This window comes from Rhipicephalus sanguineus, chromosome 9 (assembly GCF_013339695.2).
Source record: "Rhipicephalus sanguineus isolate Rsan-2018 chromosome 9, BIME_Rsan_1.4, whole genome shotgun sequence".
Lineage (NCBI taxonomy): Eukaryota > Metazoa > Arthropoda > Arachnida > Ixodida > Ixodidae > Rhipicephalus > Rhipicephalus sanguineus.
The window spans coordinates 24,753,049-24,776,303 of record NC_051184.2 but is presented as its reverse complement, the minus strand read 5'-3'; the positions used below and the strand labels follow the sequence as shown (position 1 = coordinate 24,776,303).

Sequence of the window (23,255 nt, the reverse complement as noted above, 5' to 3'; positions counted from 1 at the left end):
GTAGCACGTTGCAACTATTACACCTGCTCGAGTTGTCCACTGAGCATCCATTAGGAGTTCCCTTTAACAGCAAGGGCCCATGTATGAAATACCTTGCGATTTGTACCTGCAAACTAATTCATAGTTTAAGGGTTCGTAAAGGCATTCATACTAGCACTCGAATGGCTAGTATTCATGCTAGCACCTTTCGAATCTTGTGTAAGGAATTGCAAGGTAGCGACGAGGCTTTCTAACATCGAAACTGTGCATGGCACATCCAACCTAGCCATGTAGCCAGCATCAAACGTAAGTGTGCTCTAAGAAAATAATTAAATACATTCGCAACCTGGTATTCCGATTCCCAACGCGCTATGGTTCATGAACCGCTTGGCAATTCACCATCTCCTGAAATGCCACGGTCTGGAAACTTCCGATGCTGGCTGTAACCAATGGCGTGGTCAGCAGCAAAGCACAGCCACTGAGTTATTCATACTTGGTCCCATCAAGTACATACCTCCTCAGGTATAAAGGCCAGCAGATCCAGAAGAAGTTTCAGAAGGTGGTCAGGCTGAAATGGAAACATTTCTGTCAACACCTACGCAACCTTCATTCAGTCAAGTGATCATAATCTGACAAGACTACATACAATGCTACATCTTCCCACCAGTGAAGGTCTAACCAAACCCGACCTGCTATCACTATTTCACGATACTATGCTCAATGCAACACCTTCCCATATCCTTCCCATATTCAAGCACATCTGTTGGTGCCATGCCAATCCTGCTACATTAATGTCAAGGTGAATTTTCAAGAGAAGTATTATGCGTGAAAGTAACAGAACAATGAATGAACACAAACAAAGGTACTCACTGCCAGAATTGTGAACACCTGTGGTCGTAAAGATACTAGTAGATCATCAATAGCAGAAGGCCAGAAGCTTCCAATTGTGTTCACAACATACGAGGCCAACTGGTAAATAAAAACAAAAATAATCAGCATGATTCCATATTATACCTTGGTACCCAAGAAAGCGTACCAAGAAAGCTGTGTTCAAGTTACAGTTAATGTAAAATTCTATCTTTTACCTGAACGAATGCCACCCTCTACTTCAAAAATAAGCAAGGATAAATGTGTCGGGGTATGTATAGACCCACACACCGTAATCCCTCATAACGAAATCGCTTCCCTCGAAATATCACTTTATCCAGATTTATTTTGGTCCTGACCAAAACTCATGCATATTAAGCCATATTACTCGAAGCGCACGAAGAGCTTGATCCACTTAGAACAAAGTGGCAAGCGGAGGAGTCGCCGAGCGGATGCGACCCTTTTACGTATGCAGTGGCGAATTGATGCCTCCTACGTCTCATGCAGGCACAGAACAGGCCACGAAAGTACCGAACCCATGACCAATGACTGCCTAGTTATGGGTGCCAAGTGAGTCCCCAGTGCTCCCAGCTGTTTAGTACTGCAAAGCGAATGGGAGCTGTCAAATTCCATGGTGCAACGTGCCCAAACTGTTAATCTGTCGTAATCACATCACTGGTGTCCCCCTTGATAGAATCTACATGAAAATAAAGATTTCCTGGTGCTTTAAGGTGCCAGAAAACCGTGGTCTCTTGGATCCCGAAAAATGACCAAAAGACTGCGGGCTGACTTGCGCCGTATCATTCCACGGGGTGTACTGTGTGAATGGCCATGTGACTTACTCTGAGTGCTTTTTTGTTGCACCTGAATAAAGTTTTGCATCATTGAATACATTGCATTTCGACTTCCTCGTAGTGCAATGAAAGCTCTACTGCTTAAGCTTTTCTCGAGTGGTCGCTCATATCTAAATACCGCTTATAAGAAATGTTTTCACCGTCCCACCGACTTCATTATAACGAGAGATTACTGTATTACGATATGAAGAACAAATAAAGTATGCATTAAACTAGTAGTTCTGCATTACACGTAACTGAAATTTAGAAATAAAGAAAAGGGAATTTAACTTTCATTATGTTACAGCTCGACAAGAATGAGGAAAGAGCTAAGGCACACACGACAGGACACAGCGATGACTATCAACTGTCCCGTCGTGTGTGTGCCTGAGCTTTTTTCTCATTCTTGTTGCGCTGTAACATAATGAACCAGTACCAACTAGCCCAGTTCAATGTACTCCTAATTTATCATTGAATTCCTTCAACACTGTTTAATGTAAATATTGAATAGTGCTTCCCAAGCATTCGCCAGAGTAGACTGATAAGCACAGCTCCAGTTCTCCTGTAGTACTTACTGCCACCAAAATTTTGGTCAGGACGAGCTTCGGGCCACGTGCATAGTCCACCATGGCTTGCAATAACCGGGTTCTCAAGTTTTCGTACTCATATGGTGGCAGCTGGTGCCAGTGCCGTGAAATCTTGGTGTGCAAGGTTGTAGCACCGAAGTACTGAACCTCTACTGGCTGCACAAGTGACAATAAAAAGAAAGAAAACCCACTCTGATCCTCGACTTCTTCACTATGTTCAGCAACATCAAATTTCACTAAAGGGTTGTAGGCGTATTACACAGTGTAGCCTACCGATCCTTTAACAGTACTGCGCAAGCATTAAGTGGGCAGCCAGTCATGGCCTCATGACATCCAAAGAGACGAAATCAGCAAGAGAAACCACATGCACTGAGAGCCAACCTCAAACACAAGTTTTGTCTGCTAGGCTCTTCCTGCAAGCACGACACAGTTCCAGCCATAACTCGGCAAACCGTTAATTTATCAGTAATAACCAACAGTCTGAGTAGAACATGAATGTGAAGTTCTAAAATTTTACACCAAAGCTTTAGAACGAATAGATGTAGAGTCACAAATTTCATAGTTATTGAAACTTTTTTGTTTGGGCCATGTTCCTGTAGTATAGTCTAAAATTGCCAGTTTTAAGCTTTAATTCTTTTTTATTATAATGCAACATTTCTTGAGACATAAGAAATTAGTCAGGACCACCCAACTTCTGTTTACACTTCAGCTTATTCTGTTCATGTGCTGTATTTTTCAAGCGACTTGTTCGCCGATATTCAGAGATGCAGACCTTATAAAGCCTGATAGGACTGATTTTAGTCGTGCCAACAAAGTGTCATCGACACTGAAATAAGATTATTAATAACTGCACAGATGCTACCAAAATCCAAGTGCTGTCACAGTTAGCTGTTGCAGAAGCTTTGAGACAGCGTAATAACTTTTGTCTTCTTACTAGGTAACAGTGGCTTTTTGTTAACCAAACAGGGTCATTTACAAATCTGAAATAATTTATCTGCCCAGTGTCCCTTTAAAGCTTGCCAACAAATTTCCAAACTGTCATACCTTGGTAATGTCAAGAAGTTTCCATGCAATGTCCCACGCTTGGGCTGAAGCCTGCATTGCAGTCAGGTACTGATTTGCTTCTGCAGAGCCGGCACCCGTATTGCAGTAAAGCTGGCTCAGGGCCTGCACGTTATAAGTTGGCAGGTCGGAATAAAAGAAAACAACTACTTACAACTACATATACGTGGGCTCTAACACGCAAAAGCAATACAAGATGCCAGAATTCGTGGTTTAACGTGACAAAACTCTGATATAATCACAAGGCACACACTACTGGGGGACTCCGGATTGATTTTCGCCCGCCTGGAGCTTTTAACGTGCGCCCAAGTCTAAGTACACGAGTGCTTTAGCATTCCGCACCCACTGAAATGCGACAACCATGACCGGAGATAGAACCCGCGACCTAGAGCTTAGCAACGCCACACTTAAGTCTGTAAGCTACCACTCGTAGCTTACCGGCTAATGGGTCGTAGGCAAGCTACCACTTACCTACGACCCTTTATTATTACATGGTCCTGCGCAGTAGCATAGCCAGAAATTTTACGTCAGTGGTACTACGCCTCCCGCAAGAACTCCCTCTTCAGACCTGCTAGTTATGATGCAACTTTCGAAGCACTGTTGATGTAGGTACTATCCTAGTTGCCTCAAGAAGGCAACTAAGATAGTACAGTCAGAATCACTTCTCTACTTCAGCTGCCGTTTTTTTTTTTTTTTGCAAAAATATGCAGACACCGACGCCGTAATGATGCCAAACATAGTCATACCACATGCTTGGTTCTTGTGCTATAATTCAAGCATGAACGGAAGCCTGTAGCTAACGCGAGGTAGCAGCTGCGGACAACACCAGCGTCCACAGCCACGCGCTTGACCGCTCGAGACAGTGCGGTTCCGACCATGGGCGTGCGCACGGAAGGGGGTGTGGGCAATGTCTGCCCCATACATTGACTTATTAGGGAGGGGAGACGCTGCGATGAACCTTCGCCTCCTCCCTCCCTGATGGGGAACCCTGCGCACGTCTATGGTTCCGACTGCACCTACAATACACCAACAAAACATATGCGTCCAAACTGTTACCCAGAGCGGCGTGTTTAAACTTCGAGAGTAGAAAAAATATTTCGGAGGGGCTTGAACCCACTCCCGGCTAGTCCTATGGCTAACTTGAATGAAGGTGAGGAAGGTGAATGCCTAAGCTTGCATTTTAGTTTGAGAACACCGAGCCAAAAACTGGGTTTCGCCGCTGCGTACTTACAGCTTCGACTGTCTGCAGATTGTAGTTCATCGTGCGAAGCCCCTTGTCTAGGTCCGGGAGTTCGCCACGAAGGAGGACACTCGCTGTCTCCGCACGTTTTCTGTCTCACTTCGCAGCAAATGCTGCAGTGTTTGACAGTTTAGCAAAGGAGACGCGCAAGAACAGAACTGCGCCGGGCCGGTTTCTCGCGCTTAAGCGTCACTTCAGCGAGTTGTTACGGCATAAAAACAAAACGAGAATGTCGAAACAACAACTCGAGGTCATGCCGAACTCCAAAAATGAGACCTTTTCGCTCGAGAAGTTGTCCGTTTACGCAGAACCTGGCGAACTGACGAAAAAGACCACTGGCAGACCGACGATGGGCGGTGCCATGACACCACACTTGCGATTAGGGCGACATCGAGTCCGAGGACGCGATATTCAAAAATAGCAAATATATTTCGTATTATTAAGAATAATTTACGAATGCCTAATAAAGTCTGCGTTTGTTAACGCTTCGGCGTAATTTCGGTTTCACAAAGACAACATCCGCAAGTTACAAAAATGAATCGCAAGCGATTACAGCGCTTTACAACTGCAGCGGCGTTAGGATGAAAATTTTTCACGTGAACGTCGAGAGTTGGCAAGCTGAGACGGCTTCTCTAATTCCCGCACGTGCGCGCTGCGCTGGTCGGTTCCGTTTTCGTTGGCGGCCCGCGCGCGACTCCTCTCCGCATTCGCAGGCAACTTCCCAGCGTTTGTGCGTGTCCCGTAGGCGGAGGTGCACCGCCGTAAAACCCCGAGTCCAAGCCACGCGATATTTTGCGCGTCCCGTTCGTTTTGCGTAGCGATCGGCGATTCGGGTGAGAGTACACAATACGTTTCATGCCCGCGCGCACGCTTGGTGCCGAAAACGAGAGAAGAGGAGGCTGAAAAAGAACGGAGGAGGTGGGGAGCATTGTTTCTGTGTCAAGCGGCGCGCGTTGGCTCAGCTGGGCTGAGGGTGTCATTGACCTTCCCAGTAGAGGCCAGTGCCCTCTGAATGGAAGCGGTACCGTTGCCCGCCTGAGGAGCTCCGATCCGAATGTCGGGTAAGTAAATGCCGCTTCGGCTCTTCGCGTACTCTTTTCTTGTGCCTCGAAGCGGTACGTGCCTTAGCCGAGGTGTTTTTGCGTGTTGTGGGGCGAAATGGCGCGTCAATATATTATTCTTCTATTCGAGCACGCGCGATACATAACGCGCGTTTATAGGTGCGCTTGGTGGTTTTATAACGCGCGTTTTGCTGTTGCGCCCGGCGTGCGTAGAAAAAAGATTGAGATCGTTTCGAGAAGCAAGTTGGAGTAACAGCTAACGGCTGTTAATTCGATTTATGCTCGCGCGATCGCATTCTTTGGCGCTGTAGTGTCTAATGAAATTATAACGGGACGTTGCGCATTACGGATGCGCGCGTGCCGTTAGGAGAGTGACTTTTTTTTTTTATTTTACACCACAGGTATATTTCGCTAACTTTTCTAGGTCACATATATCGTGCGCTGTGGGCGCGCAGTGCACACATTTAGTTCGATCGGGAAAAGCAGTGTCTGCGACGCACGTTGTACCACATATATATCCGCAAGCGATTTCCTTGCTCGTCTGTGGTTATAACCGGTATTAATTTAAATTAATAATTCCGCCGGTCAACGCGCTAAAGATTGATTAATTGCACCGATAGGCAAGATATTCGATCATTATATACTGGTCGAGACTCACTAATACGATGTAATGTGTAATTAATTAATAATAATTAAACACATATTATGTTCACTATAAGACAGTTGTAGTTAAGATATGTTTACCGGCACTTCAAGTTCGTGTGCTAATTGTATAGTATTGTGGACTGTATGTCAATTATTTTTACAGCATTACATATCACACATGTAATATAAGGAAAACATACACATTAATTAAGTGAGCAAACTCGTGTGTGCATGCATATATATATATATATATATATATATATATATATATATATATATATATATATATATATATATATATATATATATATATATATATATATATAAAGAGAGAGAGAGAGAAATGTTTTTGTGCATCTAGTGCTTTGAAAACTTTCAAAATAACGGACGAACATACCAAGACACTTTTATTGCAACGTTTCGGCTGGGGTCCGGCCTTCGTCAGGGAACTATATATATCATATAACAGCAGTTATTCTTTTTTGGGAGGGGGGGGGGGCTGCAGCTTTCTTGAGTTTGTACAAACATTTGAACTTAATCAATGGTTAGTATATTCTCATCTACATTAATTGCATGGATATTTCTATAGGATGCATTTCAGGCAATTAAATCAAATTGTCAAAGATTTTTTGTGGTTGTTACTGAAACTTGAAACTGGACACACCCAACATTTGTCTATGCATCTGATATGCATAAAGGATCTGTGACACACTGATTAAAAATGCGCTGGCATTTGGCGTCTAAAAATGAGAGAGTGGCACGTTTGTGTGTACCTGTAAGACAGTTTTTAGATGATTAAGCGCAATGTATTTTCTAAATATGGTCTTTTTCGTAACTTACATGTAGTACATATACTTTTATGTGCTCTTATTACATGTATAACCAGCTGCGAAAATGTTTTTGCAGCACATAATCAACAATAAGTTCCTCATGACTTCAAATGATCCAAATTTAAGTGTTGCTAAAGGCACTGTCAAGCATTGCATAAACACCCTGGCACACTTACATACATCCGAAAGCTTTCCTTTCAGTGCCATTGCAAGTAGTACATAAGTACAGAGTTCTTGCCAATTTAATGCAAAAACACACAATATGATTAATTTACTGGCAAGTGTTGCACAAAATGATGGCTCACAGAATTTTTATTTGTGCGATGCTACAAACAGATCTTATAAAATGTTGTCGACTCATCTTAATTTTTCACTGTTGCGTGCCTTTCTTTTTTTTCTTACAGCCACGCATTATGAAGACTACAAGGCGGCCCATAGAGTACATTGCCCCGGGGCTACCAACACCGGGTAAGTTTTCAAAAAACCTAGTGATCTATTTGTCTATGTTTAGGAGAATCAAGGTTTTTGGGGCTTTCCAAACTCGGGAAGTTCCGTATACATACTCTCAAGGGTCCCGGGAGCCTCGACGTGCCACTTGTTCCCACATTTCCAATCTCCCCCCCCACTTTCTGCTTTATGTTTAATAATCTGTCCTGTGCTTTGACTGGCCTCAGTTGGTGTACGTATAACTACTGGTTCAAGCTCCTGACCGGCGCATGTTTATAAATGCAGTCCTTGTAACAAGCCTGTATATAATACACAAATAAGAAAATCAAATATATTCTCTTTCTCCCGGATATTAACACACATGTAATAAATACATGTTTATAAAGAATACTGGCTACAACACAGATATTTTCATGTTAGAAGCGACTTTATTTTCACTTTGTGGTGTCCTAAACTGCTATATGTATAGTAGAATATGCGTAAAATTATAGTTCTATTGTATTTCAACACCGAAATTTGTAACGACCTTGTTTTTTAATGCAACATACCTTTCTGCGATAAACCAAGCAGATTTTGGTAAGTCTTTGTGCATCTGTCCTCAAAGAAGGCAGCCATGTTCAGCCCAGTTGGTCTGCGCCCCATGGCAGAATTACATTTATTGCTGTGAAGCGATATGATTGGTGCTAAGTTAAGCACACTGTCTGAGCACACCTTAAAGTGTATCTTACACAAAATAAGGTAGAGAAGTTTCACGAACGCAGAACTAACATAAATGCAAGGAAATTGTTATACTGGACAAAGATGATGCGCTCTTTGCTTAACCACGTACATTACCAAAAGGAAGCTCACTTAGAGTGCTGGAGCAGAACAAACAAGATGTATGCACAAAAAGAGCACACAAACACATTTACACAACACTACAGTTGTCTTGTTTGAACAACACTGGTGTTTCCAAACGGCACAGCAGCAGTCTCACACCAACAACATTGGTCGATCCCCCAAAGCCTGCTGCATAATTCTGTCTTTATGCTGAATTCATCTCAAAATTCTGATTTAACCTTGAGTTGTCCAAACTAATCCGGAGTCCCCCATTTCAATGTAATTTATAATAAAATGGTGGTTACTAGCACATAAAACATTGCAACCTAATTTTTTTTTGCATGGATGTACTTTCTACGACCAAAAACCACCCTGGACATGTTTTCATTTTGCTTGGTGTAAATGGTGCTTAGGCTTTGTGAGATGACAATTTTCTGTGCTTTTGAATGTAGAATTGACATACAAATGACTTCCTAAATGTATATTTATGTAGAAATATGAATGTGTTTTGAATGTATGGAACGTTTTGAATGTACATGCACATATAAATATGCATATGATAAGATCTAAAGTGAAGCAAATACCATGTGCCTGATGAACTATATATTATGCCGTGTGAGTTGATGCAGGCTGTATTCTTGATCAGAGGGTCAATACCTTGTCAGGCTTTTCAGCATTTAGTCTTTCCCTCCTGCAGGCAAATTTTGCATTGTTCCTGCAGATAAACGATAAACCCCTGTGAATAATAAACTTCCTCTAAATAAACAAAAGGAATGTTTGCCTCATCTAAAACCGAAAAGAAAGTCATCGAGGCATTTCACATAGCAAAAAGATGAAGACAGCTGTGTCGGCTCTCCCTCTGCATCACTATTAAAGGGGCCCTGCAACTCTTTTCCAAGTAAGCATAAAATGGCTTCATTAAAGGAGTTTATTGCCTCGCGAATCGACCGGCACAAAAATTTTTAGAATCCGTCAAGTACGAGCAGAGTTACAGAGATTTGTCACACATTGTAATTGCTTTCTCTCTTCTCTCGTCCCGACAAGCGCGGGACGATGACACAAGGGAAAGAAGTTACGTCACGCGTGTCGTGATTTTGAGCACTTTTTCTTTCTTTTTTTTTCTTCGAATGTGCGGCTTACTTTCAGTGTGATCGTGAGCGCACATGCGGGCACGTGGTGGTCTCCCACGGCGGCCACGGTAACTAGGCAGCTCACAATGCTGAAATCAGCCAATGGCCGTGAATACGGGTATATGGCATCGTTTGTAGAAAGAAGAGGGAATGATTTCTCGCTGACTTCGAGAATTACTTGTAAATTCCAGGCCGCGTGCTGCGCTATAATGATTGGCTCGCGTGTTCTTAGGAGCTTCAACTACCGATCGGCAGTGTTTTCTGACCATGCTGAAAAAGTGTTGCGGGCCCCTTTAAGGAAAGAAATAGAATTCTTAGATGGGTACATCAGGTCACTCCTGCATACATGATGCACACGTGTTCTTGCTGTTGTTTTTTGAACCATGTCATTGCGATTGTTTCTTGCTCTGATGTTTTGTTATTTTGAAGAACCTGTAAATCGCCTGCTTTCACTAAATAAAGTTATTTAATTGGAAGTCCTGCACTTTGTGTGTACGTCTGTGTTCTTTTCATCCTGTCTTTGTGGTGTTTAGAATTTTGACAATCCAAACGAACAGTGCTCAATGTTTGAACATCGGCGCACAGAGGTCGCACCACCTCGGGCCCGGTGGCGCCGTCGCTGGTGGACTACTTTCCACAGGCCGCCGGCGATGGGCTCAAGGTGGTCTGGGAGCACGCTGTCAACAGCCGGCAGCGGCTAGCGATGGCCCTACGAGGTCCTGGCATGGTCATTGAGGGGGACGTCAGCATGGGCGCCAGTGGTCGCTACCCAGTACCCATCATGGCGCACCCGCCCATAGCGGCAGCCTTTGGTGGCGGAGGCGGGAATGGTGACTTGACGCTGGACGAGTGGCTCCATGAGCTGGCCTTGTGCGGCATGGCCAAGGGCGTCAAACTCGACTTCAAGTCCACCGAGGTCGTTGAACCTGCCTGCCGTATCCTGGCACGCTACATTGACAAGGTGAATTCACAGGCTTTGCAAAAGACAGTTTCTGTGTGCTTGCCAAGGACTGTTTCTACTGCTGACTGACACCAAACACTACAGTAGACTCTCGAACAGAACCTGAAGGGACCATGGGAAAATATTTTCCGTTTAATAGGAGTTCCATTCAATGAGAGGTGAAATAGGGTGCAGGATTCAAGTACGAAACCAATCACATTAGAGGCAGTTGCTCCATTTAGGCAACAATTCTTTTAAGAAATTTCTGTTTACTAAGTGTCTACTGTAATCAGTTTTGGTTAACGGAACAGGAACTTGGGCTGTCTTTTACAGTAAGCACGGTCTTCAGAAATGCTACTGAATATAAAACCAAACGAAGGGGAACACACATCAAGCACTACACATTCAAACAATGTGCACCAGAAATAAATAAAAAGCTGAAGCACAAAAACGGAACTTAGTTTCATTTCTGTACTTGAGCTTCTGGTCTGCTTTTTCCAATAAGAGTTTCATTCTTGAAATAAAGCTTCCTTGTTTTTTTTTTCAATAAATTTTAGTTGACAGCATAGCATTTGGCGTGCGCGCCGGCCTTAATTCTTTCTTGTGTTTCGTTCACTACCACAAATTACGGCCATTCTTAGTTTGTATTTCTTAAAAAAATAACTCTTATGAAAACACCAGGGCTCACAAAACTCTTAAGGTATGCAGATGTGAATCTTCTTTCTTTTTCTGTGCATCAGTTTACGACTCAATATTATAATGTTTAGAGCACCAAGCTAAGCCTGACTGTCACGCATGAAATGTAAGTACCTTAAGATGACTATGTGGCAGTGGCGTAGCCAGAGGGTGGCACACCGGGCCTGTGCCCCCCCCCCCCTGAAATTTTTTTCGCCCATGGGACACAGAGAACAAAATGACACTCAACCACACTTGCCTGCCTGGACCCATGTCAGATCAAGGACGTGCTCCTCCCCTGAAAAAAATTTCTGCCTACGCCACTGCTATGTGGGCTGTTGTGTGGCGTGCACTGACAGTTTGCACAGGCACATCTTCTGGCACACGCCTTTAGTGACTGTAGAAGTGTGTACTATTAATAGTCACTCTTTATGCACATAGGAATCGCATGTATTTATTAAAGGAAGCATGCCACAAATACTTAAAGGGGTCATGAAGCACCCCTTGGGCTTGTTGAAAAAACACATCCTGCGGAAAGCTGACACGGCTATGAACTGCTCAGCCAAATATTGCAGTCGTGCGCGCCGCGTAAAGGCTACAAGCGGAACGCGAAGTTGCTGTTTTCTCAGGCGCCCTCTTTTCAAACAGAGGCCGGTTCTCACTCTCGTCGGTGGGCGGGGCATCTGCCGATTGACGTCGCGATCTGCATCGCCGCGTCGCAAAAGACATAGCATCCTCATTGGCCGATAGCCGACGTAAATGACGAGCGGCGTTCGGATCAGATGCACTTCTTGCCACGGGGTGCCGCCACTTGCCGGCGCCGCACTCCTCAGTACACGGCAGCCGCGCTCGCGCACGTGAATCACAGCGGGAGAGCGATCGCGTTTCATGACGCGCGCTGACGTAACTTCTTTCCCCCGTGCCATCCCTCCCCGTCTAGCTTCCAGTGCACTCGTCGGCACGAGAAAAGAGAGAAAGCGCTGAGAGCATGCGCCGAAACCCCGTAACTCCGCTCATTCTTGACGGATTCAAGAAATTTTTGCGGCAATCGATTCGGGAGGCAGTAAACTCCGATACTGAGGTCATTAGATCATTACTTGGAAAAGTGGTTCGTGGCCCCTTTAAGCGCGCTTGTTTGACATGCATGGCATGCAAGAGATGCAGAGACAGCCACAAAAGTTTATGGAATGCAGGCTCTGCAGCAGATTTGAATTCCACTACATTAAATTGTCAGTGAGTTGGTTTTCAATGCTGCATCCACCCTTAAGGCAAGGCATTTATAATTTACGGCATCTAATTTAGCCAGAGCAAAATATCATTTAAACAGCTGACAATGGAGGTGATGATAATGAAGGAATTGTGCTACCACGCAGCTGCAAGGGCCTGTAGTGCTGAATGCCGATGTGCTGCCAGGACCGGACTGTGCGGCTGTGCCTCCTGTGGATGCCTGGACCTTTCTGACGCTCTGTCGAACCCGTTTCCCTCGTTCCATCATTTCCCTTGGATGGACAACTCAGGAAGGCTCGTGTCTGAAGATGGGGTAGGTTCTTCGGCATTTAGCAACGGTACACCGCATAAGATACAGTATGCCAACAAGGGGCGTGGACACTGGTAACAGAGTTATTGGCCAGTACTAGTGAAACAATGAGTAGCTGAGTTGCTGTCTAGTAACTGGAAATAAAGCTATTCGTAGCAACCTGAAAAATAGTGCTATTGATAGTAACTTGAAATTATCTGCTTTGTGCGTGATAGCAAGGAGTCTACTGATACTGACACTGCTCAAACAAGCAAGTACTTTCTCGTGATTGATAAACAGTGCAAAAAAAAGAAATAAAGAAAGCCATAAACTAGTAAAACTAGTAAAAGAAAGATCTTCTTTCTCTTAGTCCATGTCAATTTTGTGGTATCTTGGAGGAGGAGGAGGAAAAGAAAAATGGAAGGACAGGGAGGTTAGCCAGTACTCAGACCGGCTGGCTACCCTGTGCTGGGGAAAGGGGTAAGGGGAATGAAAGATGATAGTCTGTCACAATGAGCCATTACCAACTAGCTAAACTTGCTGCACTTGTCAAGTACTTCATAGACATTTGAGAAAGAAGCATTTGTGGAACTTTGGCTTGTGCTACATTGTATAGACACTGTCTGTCTGCCTGTGTGTCTATTTCTGTCCAATATTTGAATGGTGCCTTCGCTGGAACACTAAGATAAGTCACATATCTTTGACAAAAGTGGCACGCCTTGCCTTCATTCAGGTACACGCGGGAGATGGTCGAGAGCATGGGTGCCCTGGTTCGGGAGTACAACCTGGGTCAGCCCGTGAGCTTTCCCGTGTGGCTGCCCCTGGCACGTCGTTCGCTGGGCGACCTGCAGCGGCTGCTGGCCCAAGTGCCGCGTTCTTCGTTGACTGTGTTTGCCCGCCGCGGTGAGCCGTGGGCGGCCGCACTGCCCGATCTCGCCGCTCTGCGCTCGGCCTTCAGCCCATCGCTCGTCTATTACGACCTGCCACATGACCTGCTCCAGGCCTTCCTGCCCCTCTGCTAGGTAAGCATGCCATAACAATGGGCTTTGTCAATTTCTCCACAACTGAATCGCCTCTTAGCTCAAGACAAGTACTGAGAGTACGGTTTCTTTTTTAGTATCTGAGCTTAACTGGAAAGAGTAGTGTATATTTAAGATCCCTTTTCTGCTTTAAAGAACGCCTTCTTAACTTTAAAGGGGTACTGACATGAAAATCTTCAGACATGAAAATCACCCAGTTCTGCAAGAACCCTGGAGAATAACAAGAAAAAAAGAAGTCACAGTTTTGCCGCAAGGGTGAAGCAATGAATGCGATAGCAAGAAATTGAAATGTCACACGAAGAACGACAAGCAGCTCGATACTTGCAGTGCGCCGCTGAAGCACAAAGAAGGACACCCAAAATGAATGCACAGGTATACACAGGACAAGAGTGAACTAACAGCTGTCACAGTTGTTACGTCTTTGTGCTTGAGCAACGTGCTGCAAGTGTCGGCAATGTTTGTTTGTTTCCTCAGAATTATGGCACATACCCACTCTAGGGGATTGGCCAAGACTGTGTTTCGACAATGGAGAATCAGACGCTCTTAGATATTTCTTTTTATTTTAAACTGCGGCGCGTGGAGTGACCCCTCTGCGTCTCCTGCCATATGAGGGCGTCTGACGCAAGGTCTGCACGGTGTTCTTTTCTTTTCGTTCCACATCACGAGTGGGTACAGAAAGGGGCCACTTTGTCGTGCGCATCTCAAGGGCAGTTTTCAAATTGAAAGAAAATGCAGGAGCGTTGCGTGATGGAAAACACGCTCAAGCTCCTCCAAGATCTGCGTAGCACCAGGAGTAAATGGTGAACATAAATAGCTCGCCGTTATTTCGCCAGCACATGCATGGCGTGTGGTTGAGTTTTCTAACCCAGCGCGCTGAGGAGCAAGGGGTTCAAAGAGAAGCGAGGCAACATGCAATAATCAATGAAACAACAAATTTTAGGTGTAATGCAGGAGACAGGGAGAGCAGTGTTGATTCTAATTGAGATCGAAAAGAAAGAAAATAGTTACACAGGTTGTATAACGTGTAGAAGAGACAACTTTAGTGCAATGTTTATTACTTTACTTATTTATTCGTAACGTGATGTAGACCAAACTGGTCCAAGTGGGTCATGCAGCACAAATAACAAGATATGCATGATAATTTGAATAATAGCAGACTGGTGTCAAGGGAAGGAAAAGGCAACGGAGGAGGGCATAAAATTATAAATGAATTTACAAGTACAGGAAATTTGCGGGCATAGGAAGGGTTTGGGTGACACAGAACACATCTCGCGTCACATTGGGATGTGTGACACAGAGTCTTGATGACCTCGGCTAGCAAAATGCAGCCACGATCTCAACATTGCCTACTGCATATCCTTAGGACCTTTACATCTTTACCTGTTTCTATCAGGTCAATGCTCTCAGAAAATGTCGTCCTGCCATGTCCGTCGTCATCTCTGGCCAACTGTTGGAAGCCGGCGACCTATCCAAGAGAAAGGCATCCATGGCACGTACCTGTGACGACGAAAGCAATCAAGACACCAGTGAAACTTCCAGCGTCAGTGTTGCCTTGGGTGCTTGCCACACCGGTGTTTTGTTTTAATGAGGTTTGACACACGTGTAATACGTTATTGGTCTGTTTCATCACTCAGACCTAATAGAAGCACACCAGCAGCAATTTCCAGAGAAAGGGCCGGTACAACCTATACAAAGCATGTCTGTCAATATACTGCAGCTGAGAGATAGTAGCTTTGTCAGTTTTCATGCACACTGGACGTACTGTCACAAAATAATATGTCCTCGCAATGAGCTTCAGTCCTAACACACAGCACATGCTGAAAAGAAAAAAAAAAGAGACAGTGAACTTCACCTTTGTTTGCTTGTGCTCGCTGTATGTACTGTGGCAAGCTTTGGCATCAAGATGCCCACTGTAACACTACGCGTGGCCGTGCTTGCATGGTGCTAAGATATTGACGCAAGTAGAAGTTGCCTGTATAGAGGCGATGTTAGAGCGCCTTTCCGTCTCTTTTTCGACGTTTTTCAGACCTTATCCTCCCAGAGAGCACTTTGATAACGCAGCTGTTGTGGCAGCCTTGTGGCTTGGATACCTCAGCTTAGATGATTTAGTGGTGGGTTGTCGCTTTCTTGTCACGTGGTTGCCAGTTCACCTTTTCTGGATTGCCTATAGCTGTGAATGTGCTTCAACGTGCACGACATATAGAGATTTTTGCCTTTACAGTGGCCTTGTAAACAGTACTTTGATGGTCTCGTGGCCCTCCAATGGGGGGGGTCACAGTAATATATAGAGCACACGACACAGTGCTGGCCCCGTTTATGTTTTTTTGTGCCATCAAGTACGGCAAAAAGCGCATGGGACTGAGGTGTGGTCAGGTTTGTAGTTGTCGCAGAGATGGATCTAGAGAGTCATGGTTACGCTGATGTGCTAGTTTTTATAGGATGTGCTGTCTGTCACTGAGAAACAAAATATGCAGAGCTGCGGCAATGTCGCGCGAAATGATGACTTTGTAAGTGAAGCAAGAAAGCGCCTTAAACCTCTTGCTGACTTTCAAAGGTTCCAGTTTGAAATTAGCTAAATGTGTGCAGTGATGTAGTACTGCAATGCCCAAAAGATTTCCAAGCCAACGTGGGAGATGAAGTTTTAAGTGGTTGGACAAATGTGCAACATAATGCGGGAACTGTGTTAAAAGCAAGGGCACCACATTTATTACCACAAGGTATTAAATTGTAACGCGTGAAACATGACACTTAGAGAGTGAGAGAAGTGACATTTTTCTGGAAGTTCCACCTGATCTCGGTGTCAGTGCCGTGCAATCTTTCTTTGACAGATCCCCTTGTGAGGTAAGGTTAGGGATCCGGGAGGCAGTGATCTTATACATGTTCGGTAGTCATGTCAAACTGCACTCTTTGCAACGAAGGCACGGTATGGCGTTGGTGCAGCTCTGTGTTTTCAAGATGCCTTACGAAAAGACAGCAAGAAAGAGTGCGAGAGTGTTGCGTGCAGCAGAGAATTGTTAAACGGTTGTTGTTTCTGTAAAGTACGAGGGGGACCACACCAGATCGAGTCTGATGCAAGAGCAATGTGCTGTGGCACGGTGTGCATGTGAATGTGTGCATGTGAATGTGAGCATGTTGTATCATCGTAACTATAAATACGTGTTGTCCTTGAGCATGCAGAGTGCACTGAAGTACCATGTATACTGGCGGTGTGCACCTTAACGTTAGTGGCGTGTCACCTTGTTTGTTTGTTTTTTCTTTTCTTTGCTGCAGATGTAGGGTGCTTCGTTAATGAGATATTGGAAATGCATAGGCAGGGGGTGGTCATGACAGCAGGATAAAACGTAGCTATATATGCAACGGTATGTTAGCTACAAACTAGGCAAACATGGTAGTATAAACTGTATCGCACAAGGCCTTAAATATGCCGTTAAAGGATCACCTTTTCTGCCCACATTACAGAGAGCCTCCTATGATGCTCTCTGTTATTGAGCAAGGCCACTGATTTTCCCATTTACTCAAACAAAAGTGTGCAGCTCATCATAGTTTCTAAAGGGCCTCATAGAAATTTTTAAATGTGTTTGTATATTTCATCTCGTACAAAAATTTTCTACATTAGCACATTTCAACATACTTGAGAAACACTACCTTCTGCTAGTGGTTATGATGCAGAGGAGTGGAAAACACTGAATGAGTGAAAAATGTATCGCACCTTAATGGTAGGTAATGCACATGCAGTTTTGGAATAGTAGAATGTTGGGCAACAAACACAATAATGCATCTGCAACAAATGTTTTCAGTGCGTAGCCACATTGTGTCGGTATGACTGTGTGGCTCTGTGCAATGGCAAAAATGTTATTATTGCCTGTATGCATACTCTGCATAACCACTTTGATGGATAAGCGAATCGTACAAAATAGACGTGCCTACAGTGCCATGCTGAGTGCACCAGAAGTACACTCCATGTAGTTTCAGCTTTAGCAGTCACAAAAGAACGTTTAAGGCTGCCAGGCCAATCAATAGGGTGTATTCCACAGAGTGCTCGCAACCTTTTCTGCAATTGCACAATGACATAGAGAAAGGAACGTCTTGGCAGTCTTAACAGTAACAACTTTAATTGCTGCTCTAACTATCTCGTACTGCTGAGAAGGCTGTAACAGACACATGAAAAGAAATATGCCATATTATGTTAAGAATTTGTGCACAATTTGTGTCTCCATACAGAGAGAGCCTCGTGGTCACCATGTTTGTCTAGACTGTTGAGGCACGTCAGGATCACAAAATGCTGTAGAAAGCCTCTAAGACATAGTGCAAGGCACAGTTTGACATTTCCATATTCAAGAAGCAGAACAATTGGAGCACAAATTTTTATAAGTGGGCAATCTGCATCTTCACGTTAGCACTTGGGGGAAATCTTGACCCATGCTTCATTTGTACGAGTTTTCCAACTGAGAGTGGAAAACAATTTTACGTCCTGGTGCCTTTTAATGGAGTCTTGCAGTGTGGTTTTCTGGGCCAGTTGGCACATGATGACAAGTGAAGGGTTCCAACAATTATGTTTCAAACGCAAGCACAAGAAGAAAGAAAACCAGCCTTGTCCTGTGCATTTCCTTTTGTCTTGTTCTCGCATTGGAAAATTGCTGGAACCCTTTATTCGTCATAATGGAGTCTGGTTTGATTTATAATGCAAGTGAGAACTGCAAGCTGTGCCAGCATAGCCTTGATCTAGTGTGAGAGTAGGAATCGGTTTGTACGAGCAAACATATAATGAGGGATAATTATCAATCATTTTCACACACATATACTGCTTGACACATGCAACACAGCTCCATTTGTTATAGGAGGCTGTCATTGCAATCATGAAAGACTTTGTACATTTTATCTCGCATAACGCATAGCATGCTGAACTGTGCAGCTACCCTGGTTCTCAGGCAAGAGCCGCGAATATTCACAGTAAAGTCAGCCCTATCCGTCGCAGTTTCCTCAACCAGTCATTTGGTTGCCAGAGCTTACATACACTATTAAATGCACGTCATAAATGGCCTTGGAAAATACCATGCAAATTCAGAAGCAAGACTTGTAGCGATGTAAAGTAACTGTTGTACATAGGCAGCCCTGCGTAAAGTAGCAACTTGCTATGTGCACCAGCACCAGATGAATTCCAAATGTTCACAAACTAATTGAATAAAATAATGCAAGAACAAAGAACACACAAACCCCGGGCAGTGCAGTGAACAGCACGTATTTGTATTCTCCTGATTGCATCTCCCTCTCCACTTCAAAACTTCAATGGAGTGGCATCAGAGTGAAAATTTACACTCCATACTTTCTTGAATAAGAGTGCGCCTTTTTATGATGCGTAAATTTTTTAGTGTGGGCCAGGGTTGTCTGGAGCTACTACGAAGTCCGGGTGTCCTGTTTTAAATTGCAATCCAAGGCTACATTGCAATTGAGAAAACGTATGATCTCCTAATTTACTATTTCTGCATTTTTTTTCTCTAACCGCTCCCCTTTTACACATGATGCTATTGTTATGCCACATGAGATTTCCTTTTACACTCTATCAAGCATATTTGAGGAGCCATTTCTTAAAGAAGGATTTTGTTGTGACAATGCATGATAGGAACCGTCTCCATTGGAACCGTCTCCATTTAGGAATGAAGAGGATGCCTACCTTCACTATGTTTTCATTGTACGCTCTCCCGTCCGAATAACAGAACTTGCTTAGATTGTATAGAATAAGGCAATGTAAACTTAACCAAGGATGGCGCATTATAACCTGGCTTTCTATTCCCGAGGCCTTACTTGGCAGCATTTATACACGTTGTTGTATACAGGTAGTAATTCACCGTTTAAAAACATAGACTAAAATGCCAGCAATGCGTCCATACGGTTTCAAATGTGCAGAAAACAGCTTTCACGCCTGGTTCAACTTTACGACGCAAAGTTGCTAGGCACAACACGCCTAGTTGAGGCAGAGATGTAGATATCAGTTGCTGTTCTTGCATAAACGTGTTTCTCTTTTGCATTTCACCCTGCATTACCAAATTATTGTACAATTTTCCGGTTACTACAGGTCTCAAAAGGCAGTATTGAAAATGGAATATCATCTGAATGTGTTAGTTTAAGTCTAGAGAAAACCATTGCTTGAGAGCACATGACGAAACACAGAAAGGCTATGCTAGAAAGATCTTTCAGGACCAACAAAACAAACCAGTGGGCTAGTGGGTACTGCATATGTTGAGGTATAGCGCAGAGAAACAATGCGCAACAACAGAAGACATGACACAGCAATATGTGCTTGTGTCTCCAGTCAACCGGCATCATTTCTTTGATCTAAACATCAAGATATTTGAGGTCAGTCAGTCGAGCGAAAACAGTGAACTCAAGTTGAAGTACAAAAGCACAGTTCACACTTCCTTTTCCATTGTGATTAAACAAGGTGCTACCACAAACCTAGCGGTGCTGAACTGCTGCGAACTGTGATCTTAAGTGGTAACAACAACAGGTACATAGTTGTCCTCACTTCTACTAATATACCACAACGATAATTTCAGTAGATCCTACAGTGCTGAAATGTTCTTTCTGGTTTACACCCAAGTATTGGAGGGTTTTACTTTGAAAGAAGTGGCTTTAGATCCATCTTTCTTTTTTTTTTGCTATGATCATCAGTCGCTACGAATAGTCAGTCCTGTTGACGTTATTTCAGTAGAATGCCCGCTGATGACAAATTGAGAATTCGTAGGCTTGCATACAGGGGGAGAGGGGCAAGGGTCAATGGTCTTAAGCCCACTGAATCTGATGTCTGTCATAGTATGCAAGAGTTACGGGGCAAACATGCTTTCGCCATGTCTACCAACTGTCGTCCTGTACCATGTGCTTGTACCATGACGTGCAAAATTTTGTTTTTATTAACACATACACGATAATGCGAGACATTCGTAATCTAGAACATTGTTGCATGTATCGGTAGACTTAAGGGCACCAAACAACAAAGTGAAAGATTTGAGAATAAAATACCCATGGACAGCTTTTAGCAGAGGTGTCAATAAATCTTGCTAGATGCCATGAAGCGAATGTCAGCTGCAAAAAAAGATGCGCAAGGATAGAGTGAGATGGCAGAACATGGCTATTAGGCTATGCCTCCACCCAACTAGTGGCCACTTTGGCTTAACAGCTGGAAATAGGATACAGACTAAAGAAATTTACTGTGCAGTCTGTAAGCCTGACTTACCTATGCCTGTTGCAGACCTTGGGCACTGTAGTGTTCGTTGTACTGAAACACATTTTGAACGTCGCAAGAATGTTACCATGCATGTTGATGTATAAGAATGACAGTCAACAAGTGTGAAGGTTAGGAAAACGCATGAAAGATGGCTTTACTTGATTCTATTGTTGGGCTTAAAATGCCGGGCATTGTGCCATCTACATTACTGTCACATCGTGACACAGTGCAACATTTGTCGACATCGTGTAACACTAAGGCTGGCCATCGTTACAGTGCTTCTGAAAAAAAATTGAAGTGTCTGCTGCACGCATCTATTCAGACTCCCTTCGCTTGTGGGAGCCGCAGAAGAATTGCACACAGGCAGGGCAAGTCACAGGAGTTGAGTGAGGCAGCGCATTTCGCCATCATGACGTATTCACCTCCCAAGTACTGAAACAGAAATGTCCAAAACAAATATAGTTAATTTAGAGCACTCTGGCACTTGCCAGCACTTTTTTTAAGGTTGAGAGAACTTCTACATTCACTTAATGCAAAAAAAAAGGACATTTGAAAAATTTTGTCAGTGCTACAAGTCTAAGCAGCTATCTTCCACATGCCCCCATTTAGCTCTTAAGTTTATGGCACCACTACTGCCTGCAACTGGGTTGCACGCACAATCAAATTTAGGTGCAACTTCTCTTGCATCTGAATTCATAAATCAAAGATATTAATTTTTTGCCCCAACCAGTTGGGCCTGTACAAGTTTGAGCCTTGTTACGCGCAGTGGCCTTTCTAGCACTTAAAAGCACCATGCAGCTAGCAGTGTGTGTAGCGTAGAGGTGCACGCTTGTAGTAGTACAGTTGTAGTTGTTGCTAGAAAAATGTTGTTGTTGTGAGCTAAACGACTTTCTTCAAAATGAGACGGTGAAAAAAAGTATGCCTTGTTTTTCTTAATTCTTTTTTTCAGCAGCTGGCTGAAAGCACAAATAAAGGATTTTTCAAAAGCAGCCATCTCTGCTGAGTCATTGTCACTGAAGCTAGCTGTGTTTGCACGTGTAGTAATGTTCACATTTCTTTTTTTTCATGGCGCAAAGTTCGCACTTGCGGATGGTAAACAGTGCAACACTAAAATGCCAACACATATAAGCCTGATGTGCTCAGAGGAACGTTAAAAGAGGAATACAACACAAAACTCTTGCTCATAAACAACGTTGGTTATGAAGACGATACAATTTTCATACCAGGGTGAAATAAGATTATAATGAAGTTTTCTGTGCAAGAAAAATAGCTACTGCCACCGTTGGGGAAGACTCGGTTAGCTATATAATGATGAAACTGGTGTGACCCTAAATTGCCCAAACAAACTTGCTGTGATAATGTTGATTTTGGCAGTGACAGCCGCCACATAGTGAAGATGTTCACTGCTAAAGTCGTATTCACATGACAAACCAAATCACAATCCAAGCCCAAGGAATGCATATCACATGACCATATACGTCACATGTTCCTGTAACGCTCCTTCAGTTTGCCTGAAGTGATTTGTGAAACAACAGACACTCAAATCACACATGGGATCTGTGGCTAGATATACCGAAACCCCCGCCTGTCGTGTGAATTCTACCAGCAGAGTGGTCTGAATCATGTCACATGTCACTTGACTGATTCATGCATGATCACGTCCGCTGTGTGAATACACAAAAGAGTAGTGAATTTCACTTTATCCTCAATGAACGAAGCACTAGCCAGTGTTAGCCTCTTGATAGAGCACTTTTCATTACCCAAAATATTTGTGAGAATTGTGAAGTCACAATAATAGTGCACCGATGCCAATGTACCAAGGTTTTAGGGTCAGGGTCATAGTTTTGCTTATTGACAATCAGCCTCTTAAGAGCGAAGCTGTTTAGCAAATCGTTCCTTGTGGCTCGATCGCAGAAAACTATCAATGTGTTAGTGGGTATGTGCCACTGTGCGGCCTATCATAAACGGGTATGTACCACAGAAATTGGGTAATTCCCGCAACTCACCGTTGGTCCACCAAAAATGAGGAAGGCGTCAGTTAGCCCAAAAAATGGCTGCAAAGCGAAGGCAGTGAATCATAAAGAGACAGAAAAAGAAAGAGAAAGAGAGAAATAAAGGGAATAAGGACAAAAATATAGAAACACAGAGAAAGACATACAAAGAGATTGAAAGAAACATACAAGAAAGAGAGATTGAAAAAACAGTGAGCAAGACAGAGAAACAAAGAAAGGGAAGGAAGGAAATAAAAATAGAAAGAGCGAGAAAGACATAAAAAGAGATTGAAAAAACCATAAAAGAAGGAGAGATAGAAAAAACATAGAGCAAGACAGAAAGAGAGAAACAAAGGAAGAGAAAGAAAGAA

At 43.6% G+C, this 23,255-nt stretch overlaps 2 protein-coding genes across 3 annotated transcripts in view; one reads left to right on the top strand and one right to left on the bottom strand.

Moving 5' to 3' along the window:
• The window catches only part of LOC119404770 (importin-13), a 32,725-nt gene extending 27,811 nt beyond the window's left edge, over nucleotides 1–4,914 (bottom strand). Inside the window, exons 1-5 of the mRNA XM_037671429.2 lie at nucleotides 4,560–4,914; nucleotides 3,311–3,433; nucleotides 2,255–2,422; nucleotides 850–948; nucleotides 494–547 (exon numbers count right to left, since the gene is read on the bottom strand). Of these exons, the coding sequence (XP_037527357.1) occupies nucleotides 494–547; nucleotides 850–948; nucleotides 2,255–2,422; nucleotides 3,311–3,433; nucleotides 4,560–4,589 (474 nt within the window). The 5' untranslated portion in view covers nucleotides 4,590–4,914. The remainder of the gene's footprint in view (nucleotides 1–493; nucleotides 548–849; nucleotides 949–2,254; nucleotides 2,423–3,310; nucleotides 3,434–4,559) is intronic.
• Nucleotides 4,915–5,232: 318 nt separating this feature from the next.
• On the top strand, nucleotides 5,233–21,884 carry LOC119404768 (protein FAM151B). Of its 2 annotated transcripts, XR_005186364.2 has the most exons (7): nucleotides 5,233–5,629; nucleotides 7,509–7,572; nucleotides 10,086–10,461; nucleotides 12,489–12,655; nucleotides 13,365–13,653; nucleotides 15,065–16,319; nucleotides 16,366–21,884. XR_005186364.2 is itself a non-coding variant. In XM_037671428.2 (6 exons), the coding sequence occupies exons 1-5, from the start codon at nucleotides 5,623–5,625 to the stop codon at nucleotides 13,651–13,653; spliced, it is 903 nt and encodes a 300-aa protein (XP_037527356.1). In that variant the 5' UTR covers nucleotides 5,233–5,622; the 3' UTR covers nucleotides 15,065–21,884. The 2 variants fall into 2 exon arrangements, 1 of the variants encoding a protein (XP_037527356.1); XM_037671428.2 differs by having other exon boundaries at nucleotides 15,065–21,884.
• The last annotated feature ends 1,371 nt before the right edge of the window (nucleotides 21,885–23,255 follow it).

Coding starts and splice junctions, on each gene's coding strand:
- LOC119404768 (XM_037671428.2), top strand. Junction 7,573..10,085: donor CCCGGGGCTACCAACACCGG/GTAAGTTTTCAA, acceptor ATCGGCGCACAG/AGGTCGCACCACCTCGGGCC. Junction 10,462..12,488: donor TGGCACGCTACATTGACAAG/GTGAATTCACAG, acceptor GCTACCACGCAG/CTGCAAGGGCCTGTAGTGCT.